This window comes from Hyperolius riggenbachi, chromosome 11, assembly GCF_040937935.1.
Source record: "Hyperolius riggenbachi isolate aHypRig1 chromosome 11, aHypRig1.pri, whole genome shotgun sequence".
Classification (NCBI taxonomy): Eukaryota; Metazoa; Chordata; class Amphibia; order Anura; family Hyperoliidae; genus Hyperolius; species Hyperolius riggenbachi.
Window position 1 is genome coordinate 120,403,365 of NC_090656.1, and position 24,709 is coordinate 120,428,073.

Below are 24,709 nucleotides of genomic sequence, written 5' to 3' on the forward strand. Positions count from 1 at the left end.
CGGCTATATGAGTGTCTCGGGGGTTGGCACACTAAAGATAATAAGGTCGTTGCTACATTGTGGTCAGACCAAATTTGATCAGCTGGAAAGTCACTGTTCTGTCATTCAGCTACCTCAGCCCAGCAACCAGATGGGCTGGAAAGCCGCCATGCACTCTCGTCATGGTGCGCAGTAGTCCAGCATGGCCGTCACTACACAAACAGCTGTTTGCGGTGCGTTACACAGTGAGTGTGGTGCGTCAGTGTGAAGCAGTACACTAATTACACTACCTGATTGATGTATACACATGCAACATGTTTTAAAGCACTTTAGGCCTGCTATTTAGCATTCAATGTGATTTCTCCCCATAAAACGCTGCTTTGCATCAAATCCAGATTTTTCCCGGGACTTTTGGCATCTATCCCACTCTGCCATGCCCCCCTCCAGGTGTTAGACCCCTTGAAACATCTTTTCCATCACTTTTCTGGCCAGCATAAATGTTTCTAGTTTTCCAAGTTCGCCTCCCCATTGAAGTCTGTTGCGGTTCGCGAAAGTTCGCGTGAACCAAACGCGGAAGTTCGCAAACCCGGTTCGCGAACCGAAAATCGGAGGTTCGGGCTATCTCTAGTGGAGAATTACAGAGTTCCTGTCTTTTACTTCATTCCAAGGATACATAAGTGTGCCAATAAGCTATCGGGGCAACCAATAGTTAGTGTTATAGAAGGCCCAACTGAAAAACTGGGAAAGTGGTTGGATAAAAAACTATTATAGGCAGATCCCCCCTTAGTGTATATAGGCTCCTAGTCTTTTATATGTAGGCAGATTCCCCCTTTAGTGTATATATAGGCAGATCCCCCCCCCTTAGTATATATAGGCTACTAGTCTTGTACATGTAGGCAGATCCCCCCTTTAGTGTATATAGGCAGCGTATATATATTAAAGGGGGGATCTGCCTACATATACAAATCTAGTAGCCTATATACACTAAGGGGGGAATCTCCCTATATATACTAAAGTGGGGATCTGCCTAAGTGGGGGGGAATCTGTCTTCACTGTCTATATACACTAAAGGGCGTATCTGCTGCCTATATACAGTTAGGCGTGTGTGTGTGTGAGTGTGTGTGCATGCGCGCGCGCGCGCATGCAAAGAGGATGAATGGGGGCACCAAAATCTGGTTACGCTCAGGGCACTGTGAAACCTAAGGCCGGCCCTGGCTGCTACTCCCCCTTCTGCAGAATATCCCAGTGTAGCAGGTTAATGTTTGCCTGCTCCAGTGCTGCTTCAGGTCTCCTCTGATCTTCCTAACAGCCATACACTCTATGCTGTGTACTTCTGCGGTATGTAACATGGTTGGGAGGAGGTATGGAGGCAAAGAGTGTGTGACTGCAAGGAAGAACAGAAGAGACACAACGCATCATTGGAACAAGTAAATATTACACTGTAGATGTGTGTGTCTTACCAGTTACCGGGGGGAGAAGGTTTGGGCAGGGTTTTTATCCAAGGAGGGAGTCCAATACCAATTTTAGAGGGGGGACGGGAGGGAGTCCCATGAGTTATTGCTGCACTGTGTCTCAAACCAACAATGTTTCAATCAGAAACATTGTCACTGGTGTGCTCCTCCGAACAGGATGGCAGTGCGCTGTCCTTCTTTTGCTGCTTACAATGATGGACGTTGGAAGCTCTCAAGGACTACATTAAATGGTGAGGGCCACATTCGACTCGTGGCCTTATGTTTGACACCTGTGCTTTACATGATCAATATCCTGAATTTGTTTGTTAATTCTGTGCTTAGAATTATAAAGGTAAAGGAGCATAAACTGTCATTGAGTGCAAATCTCACCCCGTGTGTTTGGCCTTGAGGGGCGGAATTACCAATATGCATAAAAGGGTGGACACTACAAGATTAGCCACACCTTGACGAAGCAGCCAATTGGCTGTGAAACATGTAGGTGGGTGGAGCTTGCATCAGCCGTGCTTCATCGTTGCCACACCACATGCCTCACTTACAATGGCATTGATGGGACCCCCTGGAGCGGAAATTACAATGTATGCTGTGCTGGCAATCGTTTTAGACCAAAATCATTGGGAGAGAGCTGGTCGGGCCCTTTGGAGTCCCTGAATGGCCTCTGAAAAGTATGTGGAGTTTCTGACTGACCACTTTTTTCCATGGTACAAAAGGAAGAACCATGCTTTCTGTGACAAAATCACCTTCATGCATGACAATACACCATCTCATGCTCAGGGGCATAGCAATAACCCCTAACTCCACCAGGGCAGTTTTCAGTGGCAGTAGGGAGGTGCAGCACAGGAGAGGGGGCAATGAGCACACATCGGTGGCGAAGGGGGTCCAACCTCCCCCCTCCCTTACCTCGGGCCCCCCCCTTCAGTGCTCTTGGTTCCCCCCTCCAGAAATAATGGCAGCGGGCAGGGAACTCACCTCTGACATTCATGTTCCAGGTGGAGATAGAGTTCTGAGTGCCTACATCCTCCATGCCTCCGATGCCGCTGACTCTGCTTCTTGTCAGGGGCTTTGTAGACACACAAGACACAGGCACACAGAGAGGTGGGTGAGGGGGGGCATCCAAAGTTTTGTTGGGGGGCCCAGTGATTTCCAGTTACACCCCTGCTCATGCTGCAAGGAGTACATTTGCATCAGTGGCTGCTATTGGCATAAAATGATAGAAATTCATGTTGTGGCCCTTATCCTCCCCTAACCTCAATCATATTGGGAACCTTTGGGGCATCCTCAAGCAAAAGATCTATAAGGGTGGGAGGCAGTTTACATCCGAACAGCAGCTCTGGAAGGTAATGAAATTCAAGCAGACATTCTCCAAAAACTCACATGTTCAATGAGTGCAGGAAATGTGAAGCTGATATAAAATAAAGCGTCCTATAAGCAACTTGACCTGTTAAGATGAATTTGATTTCAGTAAATGTGACATCCTAATGCGGTAAATTCAACAAATGACCATTTTCAGTACTTAACAGCCTATAAAATGTTTTGGAACCCGGTCTGCGTAATAGTTTGTAACGGTGCATTTATTTTTTTCATCTTCGAAAAACATACCTTCTTCAGAAACATTCAAATTATACTCTAATAATATGAATAATAATTTGGAGCAGTGTGTATAGTAGTATAAAAAAGGGTTAGAGAACATCTGTAAAGTTTGCCTAGGTTTGTGTCAGAAAGGGAAAGACTAAGGGGTTGATTCACTATAACAAATAGTGAGCGTTACCTACTGTAATGCTTGCCATCTGCTTTTGCTCCCCTTACTACATGGTTAGCGTGCCTTATTAGAGTTAACAAGCCTTATTAGAGTTAATGCGCCTTATCAGAGTTAACACATCTAATCAGAGTTACGTGTCTTATCAGAGTTGGCATGCCTTATCAGAGTAGCATAGCGAGCGCTACAAACTTGCTTTATCAGCGTTAACAATCCTTATCAGAGTTAACATGCATTATCAGAGTTAGCATGCCTTATCAGAGTTAGTGTGCCTTATCAGAGTAGCATAGTGAGCACTATGAACTTATGCCTGCTAATTGGCAATGACGAGAGCTCCACTTGTCCTGCCCTGAGCCCCTGCAGGTCCAATCACTTTAAAGAACATTATACCTCACTTTGATTGGCCCAATAGGCTGTCTGTCACTTGAAAGGCAACTTGACAGGCAGCCTATTGGGCCAATCAAAGTGCGGGGATAATTTCCTTTAAAGTGATTGGACCTGCATTGGCTCAAGGCAGGACGAATGGAGCTCTCGTCACTGCCAATTATCAGGCATAAGTTCATAGTGCTCACTATGCTACTCTGATAAGGCACACTAACTCTGATAAGGCATGCTAACTCTGATAATGCATGTTAACTCTGATAAGGATTGTTAACGCTGATAAAGCATGTTAACTCTGATAAGGCACAGTAAGTGTGCAGTAAGGGGAGCAAAAAGAGATAGCGAGCGTTACAGGAGGTAACGCTCTCTATTTGTTATAGTGAATCAACCACTAAGTGACACAGGTAGCAGTAAAAACTTTTCATAAGTAACCCTTCCTCACTTTCTCTATCACAATGCTGTATGAAATGTATTGAGCATGCAGTATACCTGAGTCGTCATGGAAACAATTTGAGTGGTTTCCTTTGGTGTGCTGCTTTGACCTGTAAGCAAAAACCCCACAGCAAATTTAATTAAATATATATGAGGTTGAGCAAGTTGGCATCATTAAAAGGTAAAGCAAAGAAAATCAGGAAACAGTGGCACAATTGGCTATTACATTCCTGTTATACAACTGGTTCTTATATTCCTTAAAACACCTTCATTTCCTGTGCGTAACAGCCTACCTCACGTGAAAGCCGGTACTATCCAATAACCCAAAAAATCAGTGATCAGTTCACTACCCCCGCTCCAGGGATGAGTGAGCAAGATTCTAAAGTTTGTTCTTGTGGCGAATTGTGCTTGTTTTGCTTAAATACCCGAGGTGACATGTGACATGATGAGCTAGACATGGGTGTGTACAGTGCCAAGCAAACAAATAACTATGCTGTGTTTCTTTTTTTCTTTCTCTGCCTGAAAGAGTTAAATATCAGGTATGTAGGTGGCTGACTCAGTCCTGACTCAGACAGGAAGTGACTACAGTGTGACCCTCACTGATAAGAAATTCCAACTATAACACACTTTCCTAGCAGAAAATGTCTTCTGAGAGCAGGAAAGAGATACAAAGGGTCAATAGTTCATAGATATTAACTCTGGCATACTTCAATAAACGTGTCATTGAGCAAAAACAATACAACAGTTCAAACTTAAAAAGTAGATTTAAACATAAAATAAAACTGTAGAGAAAGGATCTTGCAGGCACCACCGGTATAATTACAGCTTCTTTATTGGTCACATCAGACTTGTGCAGAAGATACAGTTGTATCTTCTGCACAAGTCTGATGTGACCAATAAAGAAGCTGTAATTATACCGGTGGTGCCTGCAAGATCCTTTCTCTGCATTTGACGGCTCTGGTGGTGTGGAGGGCCGACTGCTTGGGCACACCATCTTCTATACATGGGTGCTGTCTCAAACCTCAATTCTGTCTTTAAAATAAAACTGTGGAATATCTTAAAAAGTCATTTTTAGGAGAAGGAAGATAGATACCACCTTTTATTTCATTCGTTATTTTCGCCTTGGGTGTCCTTTAAGGAACTTTTCAGCAAAACCAGCCCAGTGATTTTCCATATGGTCACTTTGACAATCTTTCGCAGGCACAGGCCAGGGGGTGGTACGGTGGCAAAATTTTGGTGGGAAGTGCAGAATGGCCATCTACTGGGTGAATCATTCACTCCCAGCATGCACAGCAAGCCCCAACATCCAATCATGCACAGCAAGATCCCACCACAGCCGTATATAAAAAAAGGAGGGGCATTATCTTACTATGCTGCACTTTCAGTGTGATAGGAAGAAGAGAGAGAATTGCATTGCACTGCAGGGACAGATAGCTTGTTAGCTGGCTGTATTGCACCTATTTAGAACTGTAATTAGTAGGGTTTATTTTCTGCTGATTTAAAGAACTGCGTGTAGTTCGTTTTTACTTTCCAGTTATGGTGCCTATACATCTTTTGATATTGCAGGCTGATTGACCTTGCGCTTTAATAAGTTTAGTAAAATGGTTAACTGGAATTGGATCAGTGTTGCAACATGGCCGCCCAGTCAATCTTTTGATTGATTTTCGCCCGGAATCGGTCGAAAGGATCATCGGGAATACTAACAAAATCCTGGTTGCCAGGGCTCAATCGGGTTCATGGCGGTAGCAGCGTTCAAATATTGTGTTAACAGACAGACTCTGGTCCAGTGGCCCCTCCCCCCAAGTGTAAAGTGTCCCATCCTCTTTTCCCATGTGTATTAAGACTCACTTTACTTACACTTGGGGGTATCCCAGCAGGAGGCTGAGCAAGGACGATTTCCAATAGATTTAATGCATAAATCTATTGGAAATCGGTGTGCAGTGTGTAGCCAGGAAATAGATCCCTCTCTGATTAGATTTGGTCAGAGAAGAATCTATCTACTGTTCGATCTAGTAATGTATGACCACCTTTATTGTGCTGCAGGGACAGTTAGCTTGTTTGCTAGCTGTATTGCACCTACTGATAATTGATTAGTAGGATTTATTGTAGCTAGGTAGAACTGTGGGTAGTTATGTACTATTTGTTAGTTAGTATGGAGGGGTTTAGTGACAAATCTGCTGTTTTATAGTATTAGTAGATTGATCAGATAGAGCTTAGCAGTGTACGGAGTGCAGCTAGAACATTTGTATCTAGGATTGTTAGTGTGTAATTAGGTATTGGTGCAGCTTCAGTGTATTGCTGTTAGCTGCTGTACTTAGTTACTGTCCAGTTTCCAACAACATAGCAGCAGGGCCGGGCCGAGGTATAGGCTGGAGAGGCTCCAGCCTCAGGGCGCAGTGTAGCAGGGGGCACAGAATTAATTCAGCTGTCATTCCTAATTGTGTTTGAAGCAGAAAGAAATAAGAAAAGGGGATACATGGCAGTGACTGCAAGCCATATAACTAGATATTAAGGTGTTGGGGAGGTTGTGGGCCCTGTCAGGGCCGGCCTTAGGTTTCACAGCGCCCTGAGCGTAACCAGGTTTTGGTGCCCCCCCCCCCAATTCATCCTCTTCGTGTTTCAGCGCACCACACACATACACTAATGGGGGGGGGGGGGTTGCGTATCCGTCCAGCTGCCCCCCAGTATAGGTTAGATAGGTAGCTGCCACCCAGTATAGGTTAGATAGGTAGGTGACCCCAGTATAGATTACATAGGTAGCTGCCCCCCCCCCCAGTATAGGTTAGATAGGTAGGTGCCCCCAGTATAGATTAGATAGGTAGCTGCCCCCCCCCCCCCCAGTATTGGTTAGATAGGTAGGTGCCCCCAGTATAGAGTAGGTAGATAGGTAGGTGCCCCCAGTATAGAGTAGGTAGGTAGGTAGGTAGGTGCCCCCAGTATAGAGTAGGTAGGTAGGTAGGTGCCCCCTCATACTGGAGGGGGAGCCGCGGGGAGGGCAGCCCGACCTCTCCCTCCCTTCCTCTCCGGGCCGCCCTCCGTGCTCCCCCCTCAGATGTACACTGCAGCAGAGCCAGAGAAGAACAACTCACCTCCCTCGCTGGTTCCGATCGCCGGCGCCTCTCACTTCCCGCTGGTCGCCTCTTCTACATTAGTTACTGATACACACTAAACTTCCTAACAGGAAGTTTAGTGTGTATCAGTAACTAATGTAGAAGAGGCGACCAGCGGGAAGTGAGAGGCGCCGGCGATCGGAACCAGGGAGGTGAGTTGTTCTGTCTGGCTCTGCTCTGCTGCAGTGTACATCGGAGGGGGAGCAGGGAGAGTGCCCGGAGAGGAAGGGAGGGAGAGGTCGGGCTGCCCTCCCCGCGGCTCCCCCTCCATCACGGTGGCTGTCTGCACGGGCATCATGCTTGCGCCTATCACGGCACCAGGGGGCGGAGCTTCCATGCGGCAGGAGCGCCCCCTGGAAGCCAGCGCCCTGAGCGATCGCACAGGTCGCTCAGGTCAAAGGCCGGCCCTGGGCCCTGTGGCCCTCTTAGTCTAATAGCAATCAGTGTGTGATAGCTGGGGTGGGGGGATGGAGGGGCGCACTTTGGTGTCTCAGCCTTGAGTGCGGGAGGACCTTGTCCCGGCTCTGCATAGCAGTGGCTACATATTGTGTGTAGTGCCCTCCCCTTTGCCAACTAAAGTTTATTTCATTCCATGTTACATATTTTCATTCAGGCCTTGTTCACAGTGCTCAGTTGCGTTGCAGAATGATGCTACATACACACTTGAGATAAAAGTCTTTGGAAAAGGCAAGATCACAGACCAATTTTACCCATTCCATGTAGTATGAGAGCATACTCTACGCAGTCTATTCTATGGAGCTGAACTCCCCATCAGATAAAAATCTTTGCAAGATGCCGCACACACAGATGCTGTACACATTCAAAAGATCAGTATCTGCAAAAGATCTGTTCCTGCAAAAGATCCGTTCCTGCAAAAAGCATACATAGTCTATGATATCTGCAAATCCTCATACACACCTTGTTTAACAGACATTCATCTGCATATCTGACAATAATCTGCAGATCTGAAGAGCCATCCTGGTGGAACTGATTTGCAGATGAATGTCTGTTAAACAAGGTGTGTATGAGGACCTGCAGATATCATAGACTATGGCCCCGATTCATAAAGCATTTCCGCATGCGGAAATGCTGAAAACAGCTCACTTTACCGACCACACAGCAAAATCTGTATTCATAAAGGCTTTTTCCGCATGAAAAGCCGACATTCGCGAGCAGAGTGATAAATCACCGCCTTGCGTGGTGATTATCTTAACAAAAGTAACAAATGTCAATTCATAAAGATTAGAGGAAGCGGTATGCGGACGGGGATTTCCGCTACCTCTGATGTGGCGAGAAGCGTGCGGAATCCATTGCAGTGAATGGGATAGACCTACCAAGCAGCTGCAGAGAGAACACCGCACGGAGGGACTCCGCCTGCTTCTCCTGTTTCCGCATGTCTCCCGACAGCCTAACGCTAGCCTACAGCGGAATATCTCCGCACGCCTATCACAACTAGAAACATTTTTATGAATTACCACCCTCAAGGCTGAAATACCGACAGCGATGTTTCCCCGCTCGAGTTTACCTTACCGACAGCACTTTTATGAATCGAGGCCTTTGAATGCATTTTGCAGGAACAGATCTTTTGCAGGAACGGAACTTTTGCAGGAATAGATCTTTTGCAGATACTGATTTGAATGTGTACAGCATCTTTGTGTTTAGCATCTTGCAAAGATTTTTATCTGATGAGGAGTTCAGCTCCATAGAATAGACTGTTTAGAATTTGGCTCTCATACTACATGGAAGGGGGTAAAATTGGTCTGTGATCTTGCCTTTTCCAAAGACTTTTATCTCAAGTGTGTATGTAGCATAATTCTGCATGTCAATTCACTGCCCATACAATTCTATGGAGCTGTTCACAGTACTGCGTTGTAACTGATTGCGTTATTCTAACTCGCTGCATGCAAGCTTTTTTATTTACAGTCTATGTCCAGTCTCCATTGCAGTTCAGTCATTACGCATTATAATGCATGTGTTACACAACTGACCACTGTGAACCTAGCCTCAGGGTCAGTATCACAATTTGAGGGTTGCACACTTGTCTCCATACTCGTTACACTTCTGTCAGAAGGCCAAAAGAGTAGTTTCCACTGACCATTTAACACAGTGAAGTGGTCCTTTTTTCTGTCAAATTTACACCTTTATGGTATGCTGGTATGTGCCATTCTCTCTGGGTATACAGTATCTCACAAAAGTAAGTGAACGTCTCATACTTTTGTAAATATTTTATAATGTGTTTTCATGCAACAACACTGAAGATGTGACACTTTCATACAATGTAATGTAGTCAGTGTACAGCTTATATAACAATGTAAATTTGCTGTGCTATCAAAATAACACACAGCCATTTATGTTTAAACCACGGTCATCAAAACTGAGTATACCCCTAAGTGAAGAATGTCAAAATTCTGCCCAATTAGGCGTTTTTCCTCCCCGGGGTCATGTTACTCGTTAGTGTTAGTCTGAGGCTCCTTTCACACCGGCACATTGCAATACCTTTTTTTTGCCGCAAGGTAAAGCTACGCCAATGAAAATCTATGGGGCATTTCATATTTGCCTTGGTGCGATGCAATGCGCTAGAAGTGCCCGATTTGCCGCAAAAGCAACAGCGTGTGGTCAGGCAATTTGCGCGGCGATGGGAAGTTATGCAAGTCTTTGGTGTTGCAGGTGTTTTCCTGCATTTGCCTTGTGGTGTTTATGCGTTGAAGCATATATTTTTTCAATACTCTTTTGCAGAATTCAAATTTCAGCCACAGAAAGTGAGCGCTAGAGAGCCTAAATTCATGCTTGGTCTACAGCCAGAAGGTAGATTACGGTGCTTTAATGAGTAATCCCCAAAGGCTATTTTTAGCCTGGCGGTGTAATGTGCTGATCAGGGCCAGATTTACCATAAGGCACTGTAGGCACATGCCTATAGGCGCCTGATGATGAAGAGGCGGCCCACTCCTCTCCTTGAGTGCCTCCCTCCTTACCAATGCAGAATCCTCAGCGGAGTGTAAATGAAAGGTTCCGCTCATTTACACAGTTAGGAGCCCACCAGGTTAAAGTTAGGCACCACTGGGGGGGGGGGGGGATTTCTGTGTGAGAGTAGGGAGAAGTTAGATCATAGTAAAATATCAGTAGCTGTTACCAATATTTCACTATATGAATGAAGCAGTAAAATTAACTGATATTTTATCACTTTTCCTGGTGCTCATCTTAATAGACGAAAAAATAGAGGTTACAGTAGAGAATAGTACAATATCAATATTATAAACAATATTTTACGGATTTCCTGGTGCCCATTTTACTAAACTATAAATTTAATAACAGCTATATCTGGTTTCCTGGTTTCAGGCGCAATTTTTATATGCACAACCAGACTCAGGTCCTCCTGCCTTGGGCCTACTATATACACTACTTATATTTACCTTTCTGGGTGCTATTGCTGATCATGTCATCCAGGTCATGCTGCCAGCTAGCAATGTGCTCCCCCTGGTGTTATCAGGCCTGAGGCCAGACTGCTATTGCAATAGTTGAGACGCCTTCCATTTTCAGATTTACTTCTCTTGGGCCTAACGTCTCCACTATTTCTCTATACCTTTATGAGTGTCCTACCACCAACACAACAATATCTCAGGTCATGCTTCCTTGGCCTAATGTTTCAGCTGTTTTATGTATGCTTTATCACTGGTATTCATGATATTGTCAAACTGCAAAGTAGCAATGAATCTACAGTATGTGCCCTGTTCATAATGACAAGTATTGGTGAATATAACATGTATAGGGGCTTTTCAATGCGATTCGTAAAACTGTTTAGCCAAACATTTACAGAACCATCCCGAAGTTCAAAGAAATTTCATGAAACTGCCAGAGGCATTCTCACTCATCCCTGGCTGCCCCTGACACTGGAGACCAGGGTTTGAATCTTGTCTCTTCCAGAACCTCTCCAGTAAGGAGACCTTAGTCAAAGCTCCCTAACACTTCTACTGCCTACTGAGTGCATCCTAGTGGCTGCAGCTATGGTGCTTTGACTCTGCCAGTAGAAAAGTGTGATATAAATTATCTGTGTCTTAGTATTAATGCTTGGTTCACAATCAGATCACAAAATGCAATCCCCCAGTGATTGTGATTTTGCATTACAAATTTCCGCCCATTTCTCAGTGATTGTGTTTTTCAATTCACTTTTAAAAGAGAATGAGAATCGATAGCATAAACGCTGTAGGGAGCATACTCCCATAGGGATTCATTACTACAGTGCTTTGCTGGTTGCTAGTGATCAGCAAAACACTGAAACACTGCTGAAGAATTACCCAGTGTAAAATAGCCTTTACAGATCGAGATGGATAATACATTATTATGCAAAGTGTTTGCTTCAAGTGCAGCTGACTCAGACAAGACAGGGGAGGAGATTTATTTTGTATTTTTCACAAAAATGACATTACTCTGAACCAAAGGCAGATAGGTGTGAGGATCCGCTCGGCTGCCTGCGCAGGCAGGCAGCTTTTTGACCACTGTTCTGGTCTGCATTCTGCAGGTCTCTGGAAGAGAGACCTTTTGTCAGTTTTGCAGCTTGCTGCTGAGGAAATTGCATGCGTTTGTCATGCAGATTGCCTAGCCACATCCTTTGTAGGCTTGCTCTATATATATCATGTGATATCACAGATCTGGGCTGGTCATAAGGGTTGGTCCTGTGAAACTCTCCTGGAGTGTCAGCCTTGCTCATTGTTTGAAGATTAGCTTAGAGTAATTCCTGGGACTGCACTAGGCAGGTTCCCTAGTGCAGTTAGGATTTCATATCTGTTTTGTTTGTCTGTTTCGATTGTCCTGTCCCTGCGGTGGTCGACAGGAGATCATTCTGATCTTTGTTCTTGGAGTATAGCTGGAGCAGCTGTTGTTACCAGCTATCTCATCTGCCTGTCTAGCTTGGATCGCACTCGCCTTGCGCTAGTGCTGTGGATCCTTCTGTTCTGTCTTCCTGGATCGCACTAGCCTCTTGCGCTAGTGCTGTGGATCCTATCTCTCACTTATTCCTGTTTTCGTGTATCTGTCTTGTCTGCTACGAACGCTTGCTGGAGGCTCGGTGAGGTAACCGTTAAGCAAACGCTCGCGTCCTCTGTTTTATGTTTGTCCGTCGGTGGTTAGTTAGGCATGTTTGTCTCTGTTGTGCTTAACACGCGGAGACCGCGCATAAACACGTGCACTGTTGCGAATGAGTGCGGTGTTCGCGTTTAGTTAGCGTTTGTTTTTTTCCTTATCTTCTCATTGTATATTTGCTGTGCCTTTGCTACTCTCGTGCTCTGCCTTGCTGTAGCCTTGTGTCACCTCTGGCAATCGCCTCTCTCGCGATTGCGTTCCTACTTCGTATCTGCTGTTGTGTATGCACCGTCGCGGGTTGGCGACTAGTTTGGTGCACACACATACAATCTGTCCCTTTGCTCAAACTCATTCGCAGTCGCTTCTCAGGCGATTGCGTTCTCACTCCGTTCCTTTGTTGTGTGTCCGCCGTCGCTGGTTGGCGGCTAGATTGGTGGACATACATACATTCCTCATCTGTGCTTATTCGGCCTTGTGTCGCTGTTAGCAACCGCCATCTCCGGCGATTGCCTTCTCACTTTATCTTCCTGGTTGTGTGTTCATCGTCGCAGGGTGGCAACTAGTTTGGTGAACACACATACCCTCTGTCGCTTTGATCTCTCTCTTTCAGGGCTATCTTGCCCTGCGTTTCTTCCCTTCGTGCAATTCCTGTCTGGCGCGTGTGGCAGGGCAGAGGAGCTGTTCCTCTGCACCCCACAGCTCCACCTGCCGACAGGAATTTCCCTCTACAGGTGCATTGCACCTTTTGCTGGGTTCCCTCAAATTATACGCTTGTGGAGGATTTCCGCAGTGTCAGCGCACGCCCTGTGCGCTGATCACGGAGAGAATTCCACAATCGATACAATAGGATAACTAAATAGGCAATATGAAGCAGTTTTTTTGTTACGTTAATTGCCAGTAATCCACTTTTAAGTTTTAAAAAACGACCAAACAACACCTTTTGACTGTTTATACAATCTATGTTTTGTAAACTTGTAACTCGCCATATTAAATATCTTATTTGATATCAATTCATTGCTATCATTTATCTGTGTCTGTTATTTTGAAAATATTGTAATCTTTATCTCTCCAAAGCAAGGAAATTTAATTTGCTTTATTTATAAGGCACATTGATTACCATGCATCCTGCTTTTATCGGAACATTTAGCTTGGGCACCTTCTGCAGAAGGCCTCTCACAGACACCATGGCAAATGCCAGCTAACAGGTGCCCAGTCGGTGATTTCGGCCCAACATTAATAGTAGATTGGCTATCAGGAGCCGATCATCTATAACAAATCACATAAATATAACAAAACACAAATCACTCATGAGAGTAATTTTTTTTCTATTTGTTGACAATGACAAGACTTTGCAGCCAATTGGCCTAATATCTGATTGGCTACTGAAGATTTGGTGCTGGGTTGTTTGTGTGCTGGGAGTTAGTGTAAGGAAGTAGGTGAGGAGAATAGTGTTAGGCACTAGAAGTGTGTGTAGTTAGTGTTAGGCATCAAGAGGGGAGGTAAGTGTTAGGCACTAGTAGGCAACGGTTTAGAATGGGGCCATGTCATTCTCTAATAAACTATCATTAATGACCCTATTGTCTGTTTACTCTTCCGGTTCAGTTTGAAATCTATTCTTTAACTTTTCTATGTCTTCACCTTTTTTATGTCATAAATCTCCTGATTTATGTTTTAAGATGATATTCTCCAGTCACATGGCTATTTTTCAATTAACATTTACATTACAGATTGAATTCACCTGCTCACCTTTACTTGTGCTTACTAGAACGTTCCCTGTCATGGTTTCGACCGTTAGATAAACAGTTGTAGGTTTACCTGAAATCACAAATATGTAAATGTTATTTTCTTGTTTACTTCAAGATTTCACAGGTTCAGTTGAAGTGTAAACATCCATTATCATAACAGTAAAAGTACAAAAAAAAATTACAAGTTGTTTTAGCCGACCAGCGTCTAAGCCGAGGTACCCACTTTCCCTCAGAAACCATGAAAAAATTATTGATTCGCATATAAGTCCCATCCCGCCCAGTATAGCCCCCTCCACAGTATCCAGATGTGCTCCCAGTACAAGTCTCCCCATGACCAGATGTGCCCCAAGGATGATGCAGCTGTGTCTCAAGACACCACCAGATAGCATCATAGATAGGAGACACATCGGTTGCCACACAGAACAAATACCTGATCATTGCACTGCTGACACATCGCTTACATGCTCCTCTCCACAAGCCAGGGGACACAGGTTGTGTTGAGCAGTGCACTTTGTAAACCATGTTGCAGGAGATGGGGGCCCAGGCACAGCAGGGAGCCAGCTGGCAAGAGCAGGATCACTAGTGCAAGATCCTTACGCTCCTCTGCCATCCGTTCTGCTCCTCCAACTCGCATATAAGCCGAGGGGGGTAACATTTCTGCACATTTTTTGTGCTGAAAAATTAGGCTGATACGCGAGTATATAAGGTAGTTTGAATATTTTTTTATCAAAGATTGACATAAATAACAATGGCAAATATACTGCCGTAAGTTTGAAAAGAGAAAAATGCAGCATCTTTAGAGGCAGATAAGTCAAAAGTAGTTACATAGTTTAGTCTGAGTCATACAACAAAAATCATGGCATCAAGTACAATCTTCATTTTCTTTAACCATAATGATGACAATGATCAACATCTTGTGAGAAACAGTATACAGCTCATCTGAGAACTCCGCTTAATACAAAAATGTGAGTAAATGCACAGAATGGCTTTCACAAATCAACATAACAGAAAAACAAAGTTAAGAATCTCAAATAAAAACAGAAAAAAATGTCAAAAAAAAAACCTGTCTTGCAAAATAAAAAAAATAAAAAAAATGGATACTTACCTGAGGGAAGCCTCTGGACTCCTACATCCTCATTGACTTGTGAGAGTACATGTTTACTTTAAGGGAAGCTACTTTATGACTATTTCTGTTGACTCAATTTCAAGTTAAGAAAGGAAAGCCTAAAGTGTACCTGTAGAGAAAAGTGCTCCAAGTCGGTACATACTTGGGTAGAGGGAAGCCTCTGGATAATCAAGAGGCTTATTCCTGTCCCACTCCTTGCCATTCCAGCACTGGGACCCTCCGAAGCCTGTTGAAAAAGGCTTGTCAATGGGCTTAGCTTTCTCTGCTGAGCCAGAGAGGTGGCTCCATGCACCTGCGCAGGCTAGAGGCATAGTTGGGGGGAGGGCAAAGGGGGACATATGTCTCTCGGCGCATCGATTTAGGGGCGCTCAGCCAGTGCCGGATAACAGAGGCCCCTTTAGGAGAGTTGTGAATGGAATACCAAAGTAACTCACTCACTCATGGCTCTGTCTACGCTCCAGTGCTGCATCTTCTTCTTGCCTTTCTTTGCTCCTCCAATCAGCTGCTTTGCATCTTCGTCACTCTCCTGCAACCAGTGTCTCTAGTCATATGACCAGTCGGTAACACGAGTCACATGACTAGAGATGCCAGCTAGAGAGTGACGCAGACACAATGTGGCTGACTTAAGAGGGAAAAAAAAAGATGCAGGGCTGGAGCACAGGCAGAGCCCTTTCTGTAGTTATATTTTTCTGCAAATCCTAGAGTTTCAAAAAGCATTTCTTCATTTAGCTTTTGTGGTATGGTATTTCTGTGCAGCACGGTCACCCCCCTAGTGACTTATAATTACAGATTAATGCTATCCCGTCTGTCATTTATGGCAGCTCCTAAGCATACAGTCCTGGACAAAAGTTTTGAGACTCAAAAATATTAGTTTTCACAAAGTTTGCTGCTAAACTGCTTTTAGATCTTTGTTTCAGTTGTTTATGTGATGTACTGAAATATAATTATAAGCACTTCTTAAGTTTTAAAGGCTTTTATTGACAATTACATGAGATTTATGCAAAGAGTCAGTATTTGCAGTGTTGGCCCTTCTTTTTCAGGACCTCTGCAATTCGACTGGGCATGCTCTCAATCAACTTCTGGGCCAAATCCTGACTGATAGCAACCCATTCTTTCACAATCACTTCTTTGACTATCTCAGAATTAGTTGGTTTTTGTTTGTACACCCACCTCTTGAGGAATGACAACAAGTTCTCAATGGGATTAAGATCTGGAGAGTTTCCAGGCCTTGGACCCAAAATGTCAACGTTTTGGTCCCCCGAGCCACTTTGTTATCACTTTTGCCTTATGACACGGTACTCCATCGTGCTGGAAAATGCATTGTTCTTCACCAAACTGTTGTTGGATTGTTGGAAGAAGTTGCTGTTGGAGGGTGTTTTGGTACCATTCTTTATTCATGGCTGTGTTTTTTGGCAAAATTGTGAGTGAGCCCACTTCCTTGGATGAGAAGCAACCCCAAACATGAATGGCGGCAGGTGTGAGCACATCTGCACGCACAGTGAGGCAAAGGCTTTTGGAAGATGGCCTGATGTCAAGAAGAACAGCAAAGAAGCCACTTTCCTCCCCAAAAAACATCAGGGACAGATTGATCTTCTGCAGAAAGTATGTTAAATGGACTGCTGAGGACAGGGGCAAAGTCAAATTCTCAGATGAAGCCCCCTTTCCGATTGTTTGGGGCATCTGTAAAAAGGCTTCTCAGGAGAAGAAATTGTGAGCGCTACCATCAGTCCTGTGTCATGCCAACAGTAAAGCATCCTGAGACCATTCATGTGTGGGGTTGCTTCTCATCCAATGGAGTGGGCTCACTCACAATTGTGCCCAAAAACACAGCCATGAATAAAGAATGGTACCAAAACATCCTCCAACAGCAAATTCTCCCAACAATCCAACAACAGTTTGGTGAAGAACAATGCATTTTCCAGCACGATGGAGCACCGTGTCATAAGGCAAAAGTGATAACGTGGCTCAGGGATCAAAAAGTTGGAATTTTGGGTCCATGGCCTGGAAACTCCCCAGATCTTAATCCCATTGAGAACTTGTGGTCATTCCTCAAGAGGCGGGTGGACAAACAAAAACCAACTAATTCTGAGAAACTCAAAGAAGTGATTATGAAAGAATGGGTTGCTATCAGTCAGGATTTGGCCCAGAAGTTGATTGAGAGCCTACCCAGTCGAATTGCAGAGGTCCTGAAAAAGAAGGGCCAACACTGCAAATACTGACTCTTTGCATAAATCTCATGTAATTGTCAATAAAACCCTTTGAAACGTATGAAGTGCTTATAATTATATTTCAGTACATCACATAAACAACTGAAATAAAGATCTAAAAGCAGTTTAGCATCAAACTTTGTGAAAACTAATATTTTTGACAGTCTCAAAACTTTTGGCCAGGACTGTACAGTCACACAGAATACTCACATTTCTCCTGTTTATCTCACTGAAACCTCCCTGCTGCTCAGTCTGCAGGTAGATATATAGAGGGTATCAGTTTTACTCTGTGTGCACATATGTTAACCGCTTGAGGACTACAGTGCTAAACCCCCCCTAAAGACCCGGCATTTTTTTTACAATTCAGACCACTGCAGCTATAACTGTTTATTGCTCGGTCATACAACTTACCACCCAAACAAATTTTACCTCCTTTTCTTCTCACTAACACATCTTTCTTTTGGTGCTATTTGATTGCTGCTGGGATTTTTAGTTTTTATTATATTCATCAAAAAAGACAGGAATTTTGTCAAAAAAATAATATTTTCAATTTTCTATACAAGTTTTTGTCCAAATTTATTGTGCTACATGTCTTTGATAAAAAAAAAAAAAATCCAATAAGTGTATATTTATTGGTTTGGGTAAAAGTTATAGCGTTTACAAACTATGGTACAAAAAAGTGAATTTGCACAGTTTGAAGCAGCTCTGACTTTTCTGAGCACCTGTCATGTTTCTTGAGGTGCTAGAATGCCAGGATAGTATAAATACCCCCCAAATGACCCCATTTTGGAAAGAAGACACCCCAAGGTATTTGCTGAGGGGCATGGGGAGTTCATAACAGATTTTATTTTTTGTTAGCAAGTTAGCAGAAAATGACACTTTGTGACAAAAAAAAAAATAAAGAAAAAAGTGTTTCCATTTCTGCTAACTTGTGACAAAAAAAATATAAAAAAATCTGCCACGGACTCACCATGCCCCTCAGTGAATACCTTAGGGTGTCTACTTTCCAAAATTGGGTCACTTGTGGGGTACTTGTACTGCCCTGGCATTTGGGGGGGGGGGGGGGGCTAAATTGTGAGCACCCATGTAAAGCCTAAAGGTGCTCATTGGACTTTGGGCCCCTTTGCACAGCTAGGCAGCAAAAAAGTGTCACACGTGGTATTACCGTACTCAGGAGAAGTAGTATAATGTGTTTTGGGGTCTCTTTTCACACATACCCATGCTGGGTTGGAGAAATATCTTTGTAAAGGACAACTTTTTCCATTTTTTTACACTAAATTGTCCAATTACAGAGGTATTTCTCCCACCCACCATGGGTATGTGTAAAAAGACACCCCAAAACACATTATACTACTTCTCCTGAGTACAGCGATACCACGTGTGACACTTTTTTGCAGCCTAGCTGTGCAAAGGGGCCCAAAGTACAATGAGTACCTTTAGGAATTAAAAGTTCAATTTTACTCATTTGTTTTCCAGACTACTCCTCACGGTTTATGGCCCCTAAAATGCCAGGGAAGTATAGGAATCCCACAAGTGACCCCATTTTGGAAAGAAGACACCCCAAGGTATTCCGTGAGGGGTTGGGTGAGTTCATAGAAGATTTTATTTTTTGTCACAAGTTAGTAGAAATGGATTTTTTTTTTTTAGTTTAGGACACTCACAAAGTGTCCACTAACTTGTGACAAAAAATAAAAGCTTCTATGAACTCACTTACCCCTCACAGAATACCTTGGGGTGTCTTTCCAAAATGGGGTCACTTGTGGGGTTCCTATACTGCCCTGGCATTTTAGGGGCCCTAAACCGCGAGGAGTAGTCTGGAAAGCAAATGAGTAAAATTGACCTGTGAAGGTGACCTAAAGGTACTCACTGGACTTTGGGCCCCTTTGCACAGCTAGGCTGCAAAAAAGGGTCACACGTGTGGTATCACCGTACTCAGGAGAAGTAGTACAATGTGTTTTGGGGTGTATTTTCACATATACCCATGCTGGGTATATGTGTGGCCTTACGGTTGGTCTCTGCTAAGACTAAGTCGCAGAGATCCTCGGTGAAGATCAGATGAAAAGCGTCTAGGGCCGATCCTAGATGATCTGTCTCCACCTGGATTCCAGACTGGGCGGTGAAAGGGGGGCACTACGGGTGTGGTCGGAATCAGGGAACTTCCAATCAGGGTTTGCCAGCACTTCTGGGAGCCTAGGGGTACTACGGGCCCATGTTTCTGGTGGCTGCGACCGGGGTCTTACTGCACGTGCCACCGAACCAGTTTCAACTGCCACAGTGCACAGACCGATTAGATGTCACTCAGATGTCACTCAGACCTCAATCAGAGCGGATGACAGGCGGCCAGATGTCAATCACAGTGCAGCTGTTAGATGCCAGGCAATGTAAACACAGAGATCAATCACAAGGCAATCAGAGATGATCAAAGGCCAAACAAAGCTGGTGATAGGCAATCAAATGTCAATCCACAGTGCACAGACAATTGGATGTCACTCAGACCTCGATCAGACCTGTGACAGGTGACCAGATGTCAATCAGACCTCAGTCACACCCTCGGTGTCTGAGTCAACCTCAGTCAATCAGACCTCGCTGCCACAGATTTAGCCACCCACTTCGCCAACACAATTGTCTCCATACGTCAGGAAATATCCTACCTTCAATCCTCACACCCCACCCCCTCCCATCCAGCTCCTCCTTCACCCTATCCTCCCCTCACCTCCTTCACTCCTACTATCATTTAGGAAGTCAACCACCTACTGCAGACTTCCCATACCACTACCTTCCCCCTTGACCCCGTCCCTTCTGATTTACTCCATCCTCACTTCATGGATTTGGCCCCAGTCCTCACTACCCTGTTTACCTCTCCCTATCCACAGGCACCTTCCCCTCAGACTTCAAGCAGCCCAATGTCCTACTCCTGCTCAAGAAACCCTCCCTCGACCCCTCACTATCCTCCAACTACCACCCTTTTTCCCACCTCCCCTTTGCCTCAAAATTCCTTGAGCATCTGGTTCACAAACGCCTGACCCAGTACCTCAATGCCAACTCCCTGCTAGACCGACTGCAATTTGGATTTTGGCCTACCCACTCAATCAAAACAGCTCTCACCAATGTGGTCAATGACCTGGCCTTAGTTAAAGCTGAAGGCTATTACTTCATTCTCCTCCTCCTTGACCTTTCAGCAGCTTTTGACACAGTGAACCATCCCCTACTCCTCCAGTTCCTCCAGTCCATGGGCTTTTATGACCTCGCCCTGGCCTGGCTCTCATCCTACCTCTCCAACCGCTCTTTCACAACCTCCTTCCATGAGTCCTCATCTATCCCTAACCAACTCTCGGTGAGAGTCCCCCAAGGCTTGGTCCTTGGCTTTTACTGTTCTCCCTATACACATCCTCTATTTGCAAGGTTATCTCCCCCATGGGTGTTAACTATCATCTGTATGCTGATGACACCCAGATCTACCTCCACACCCCTGACCTATCCACCACTGCCATGGACAAGGTCTCCTTCTGCCTATCAGCCATCTCCTCCTGGATGTCCTCCTCCTAGGTTTTTGAAACTAAATCTGGACAAAATGGAATTCATGATCTTCCCACCTCAGCCATCCCTGAACCCCCCAGATGTGCATGTCATTGTTAACCACACTACTATTTGCCCTACCTCTCAAGCCCGCTGTCTGGGTGTCACCCTGGACTCCGCACTCTCCTTCACTCCCCATATCCAAAACCTCTCAAAGTCCTGCAACTTCCACCTCCATAACATCTGTAAGATCCACCCTTTCCTGACCTCTGACACCACCAAACTCTTCATCCATGCCCTCATACTTTCCTGCCTTGCTTACTGCAATGTCCTTCTGTCTGGTCTCCCTATGACCCAAATTGCCCCACGGCAGTCCATCATGAATTCAGCAGCCAGAATTATCCACTCCTCCCACCGCTCCACCACAGCGGCTCCCCTCTGTGAATCCCTCCACTGGCTTCCTATCCAGTCCAAAATCAGATTCAAGATACTGTGTCTGACCTACAAATCTGTTCACAAAACCTGTCCAACCTACATTTCCAATCTTACACAGAGGTACACGCCTAGCTGCTCACTCCACTCCTCCAATGAACTTCGCCTGACCACCCCCCGCACCACCCAGTCCCATGCACGCCTCCAGGACTTCTCAAGAGCTGCTCCAACACTATGGAACTTCCCACTTCCACCCATTAGGGAAGCCCCCTCCATCAACATCTTCAAGAAGGCCATCAAAACTCACCTTTTCACTCTGACCTACCACCCCTCACTGCTGCTCTAAACCCACAGCTGAACTCTGGTCCCCTACCTTTCGTGTCCCTACCTCTCCCTCTAGATTGTAAGTCTTTGGCAGGTTCCTCGTCCTTGTGTCTCCTACCTGATCATGTACCCCCATTACTGTGCAACCATACTATGCAGTTGAGTGAACTCGACTTGCCTAATCTCCATGCTCCCATCCAGTGACTGACTAAGCATTACCTTGTACTCATACTGTGCTGCGTGATCTGGTTTGCATGTATTCCTGTATTGTCTTATTGCTGTATGTTGTCATGATATAGCAGCTATCATTTTTCTATCTGCTGTGTATTATGTCAAAGGTGTAGATATGCCAGGCTAGCTTCATGGACTGTTAATGTGATTGTGTGTATGGGTCAATAGACCTACATTTGCATTGAATTCCTCTGGAAGCAGGGGGCTTGGACATTAGCATACAGTTCCTCTGGACAGCCAGAAACAGGTAATTAGGAAACACTTAAAGAGAACCAGAGATGAAGCACCCTCTTGTATTTTACCTTATAAATCAGTGGGAACATGACAGTAAACACCTAATCTGCCCTTTGTTTCATTGTTCTCTGTGTAATCTGACTGTTATCACGTCTGATAAGAATCCCCGACTGAGAAGTCAGGCTGCTCCGTCTAGCTTTGCTACAGAAAGATTATAGCCAAGTCTGTCTTCTGTGGTGTTATTTCAAGCCCAAGCCTGCCCCCTTGTGGCTTTGCTATAATGACTCAGCAATAATCATTCCCAGCAAAGCCAGATTTAATTGCTCAGTCTGGGATTCTTGTGACTGCTGTTAACAGACACTTTTAGCAGTGAGGGTGAAACAGAGAGCATGGTAAGTGTTTTCTCTAATGTTCTTACTGATATACATGGTAAAATACACAAGGGTGCTTCGTCTCTGGTTCCCTTTAATCAGACAGTTGCTTTGAAGCCTATACAGGTGGTCTGACCCTGTTGTCTGAATACTGTCTCAGAGGTGTATTGTGCTTGGGAGCAATTGTCACCTGGACTGGCTGCAGTATGCTTTGACACAGCTCACACCAGCCTGAGCCAGGAGTTTACATATAACAGCCAGGAAGCTTCACCCAAAATACAATCTTGTGATGTATAGACTTTTACCTGTGGAAATTGGGGTTGTGGAGGTGTTCTGAAATCTCTGAAAGGATCAGACACTAACACAGGAAAGCTTTGAAGGTCGCATATCACAGGAAGGATATGACAAGCTGGGAAATTGCATTAGATTGTGGGATAAAACATTCTTTGCCCGGGGCAACACTTGGGGCTATAAAACAGCAGCTAGGACAGTCACAACCTGTAGTCTTTGGAGATAGCACATTGCTAGGACTAACCTAGTTCCTGACCAGAAGTTACATCCTCCCGCAAACAACGCCCAGATAGATATGCTGGTAAAGTTTTTCCATTTTTTGCAACTTGTCTTGTGTGTATCTTTGTAACTTATCTTTGTACCTTTTATCCTTGCAACTTTTATTTTGTAACTTTTACTGCTTTTGTAAATCTTTTGTATATATTATTTTCTGCACTGTTCCACTTTTTTCCTGGAATATTAATTTGTTATTTAATAAGCTTGAATTCTGCTGTACTAAACTAACACTCATAGCCGAGAAGAGACTGAAGTGTAACTGTGTACAAGTCCATGCCTGGTTGTATGTTTGAGCAACCCTACCGTATAAGATTGTAATTGCATTGTGTGTGGGCGTTTGTCATACGTTGGCCTAAAGCGCGCAGCTGACCCAACGTACGAAAATGCCAGTGCGAGTAACTCGACAGCAGAGTGGAAGTGTCTAGCAACAGCTAGTGGTGGCAGTGAGAAGTGTTCTGATGGGTCACAGCCTTGTTTTAGCTTGACTAAGGCTGCTTCCCCTCTCGATCTGGTCAAACCCGCAGTCGGGAACCGTATACGCAGGTGTGCCGAGGGCAGGTTCCTGACATAATTGGCTGGCAGTGGTGGGAACATTTAGTACATTAGTACGCAGTTTAGCTCGCTATTCTGAATACTAAAGGCTGGAAGCTTGCTAGAAGCGACTAGCCTACAGAAGTCTATTCAGGGCAGAATCTATATAGTTTTTTTCCTCAAAGATACACACTTGGTATTTTGCTTCCCCTCCCCCTTTTTCTTTTTATTTTGCAACACAATGGCTCAGAAAGCATCCAGCTATGCAAGGCAAAGCAAAGAAATACTGCTCAACCTGCGTGAGCACAAAGGAATCAAGACGGCGAGCGGCCAGACTAAGGAGCAGTTAGTTCATGCCCTCGAGGAGGCAGAGCAAGCCCATGCTCCAACGCTAGCGGATGCAGCTCACAACACGCCAGAGGAGGAATCACTCCCGCCACAGAATGGAAACGATGTCCTGGACGATCCACCGAACACGGAGATGCCATCTCTGGAAGCTGACCTACAGCTACTGAACTCGGCTGATCCTGAACTGTGCCTGAAGCTGATTCTACTGCCCTGACAGGCAGAGAAGGAACAAGCTGCACAGAGACTCCGGGCAAAGGAGGGAAGAGCTGAATGGCGACACCAGGCAGAGAGGGAAAGACACCAGGCCGAGAGGGCAAGTGCTGAGCGTCAACATCAGCTGGAGCTGGCTAAACTTCAGCAGCAGAACCAGTCTGCTGGACCCGCAGAACGCGAAGGTGAGCGAGTCCACAGAATCCCCCTGGATAAGTTCCCCACTATGGACAAGGACTCTGACATAGACACTTTCTTACAGGCGTTTGAAAGGACTTGTCGGCAGTATGGGGTGCCCCGTGAGCAGTGGGTAAGATACCTCACACCAGGGCTGAGAGGCAAGGCCCTGAAGGCGTTTGTGAGTCTCCCCCAGGAGGAAGAAACAGACTTTGGGGCAATTAAGAAAGCCATCATTGCGCAATACCACCTCACGCCAGAGGTGTATCGAAAACTTTTCAGGACAGTGCATCGAGGTCCTAATGACAGTTACCTGGATCATGCGTGCAACCTGCGCACTGCCTTCCAGCAGTGAAACCTTGGATGCCCTGCAGGAACTGATGATAAAAGACCAGTTCCTCCACACTTGTCCTGTTGATGTCCCGCTGTTTATGCTGGATCGAGAACCAAAGACAGTGGATGAGGCTGCAGAACTGGCCGATTCCTA

General features: G+C 45.0%; 1 protein-coding gene across 1 annotated transcript in view; it reads right to left on the bottom strand.

Annotated features, from left to right (window-relative positions):
- The window catches only part of LOC137537713 (intestinal mucin-like protein), a 280,540-nt gene that overhangs the window by 153,927 nt on the left and 101,904 nt on the right, over positions 1–24,709 (bottom strand). The window contains exons 2-3 of the mRNA XM_068259654.1: positions 13,950–14,018; positions 4,075–4,127 (exon numbers count right to left, since the gene is read on the bottom strand). Of these exons, the coding sequence (XP_068115755.1) occupies positions 4,075–4,127; positions 13,950–14,018 (122 nt within the window). The remainder of the gene's footprint in view (positions 1–4,074; positions 4,128–13,949; positions 14,019–24,709) is intronic.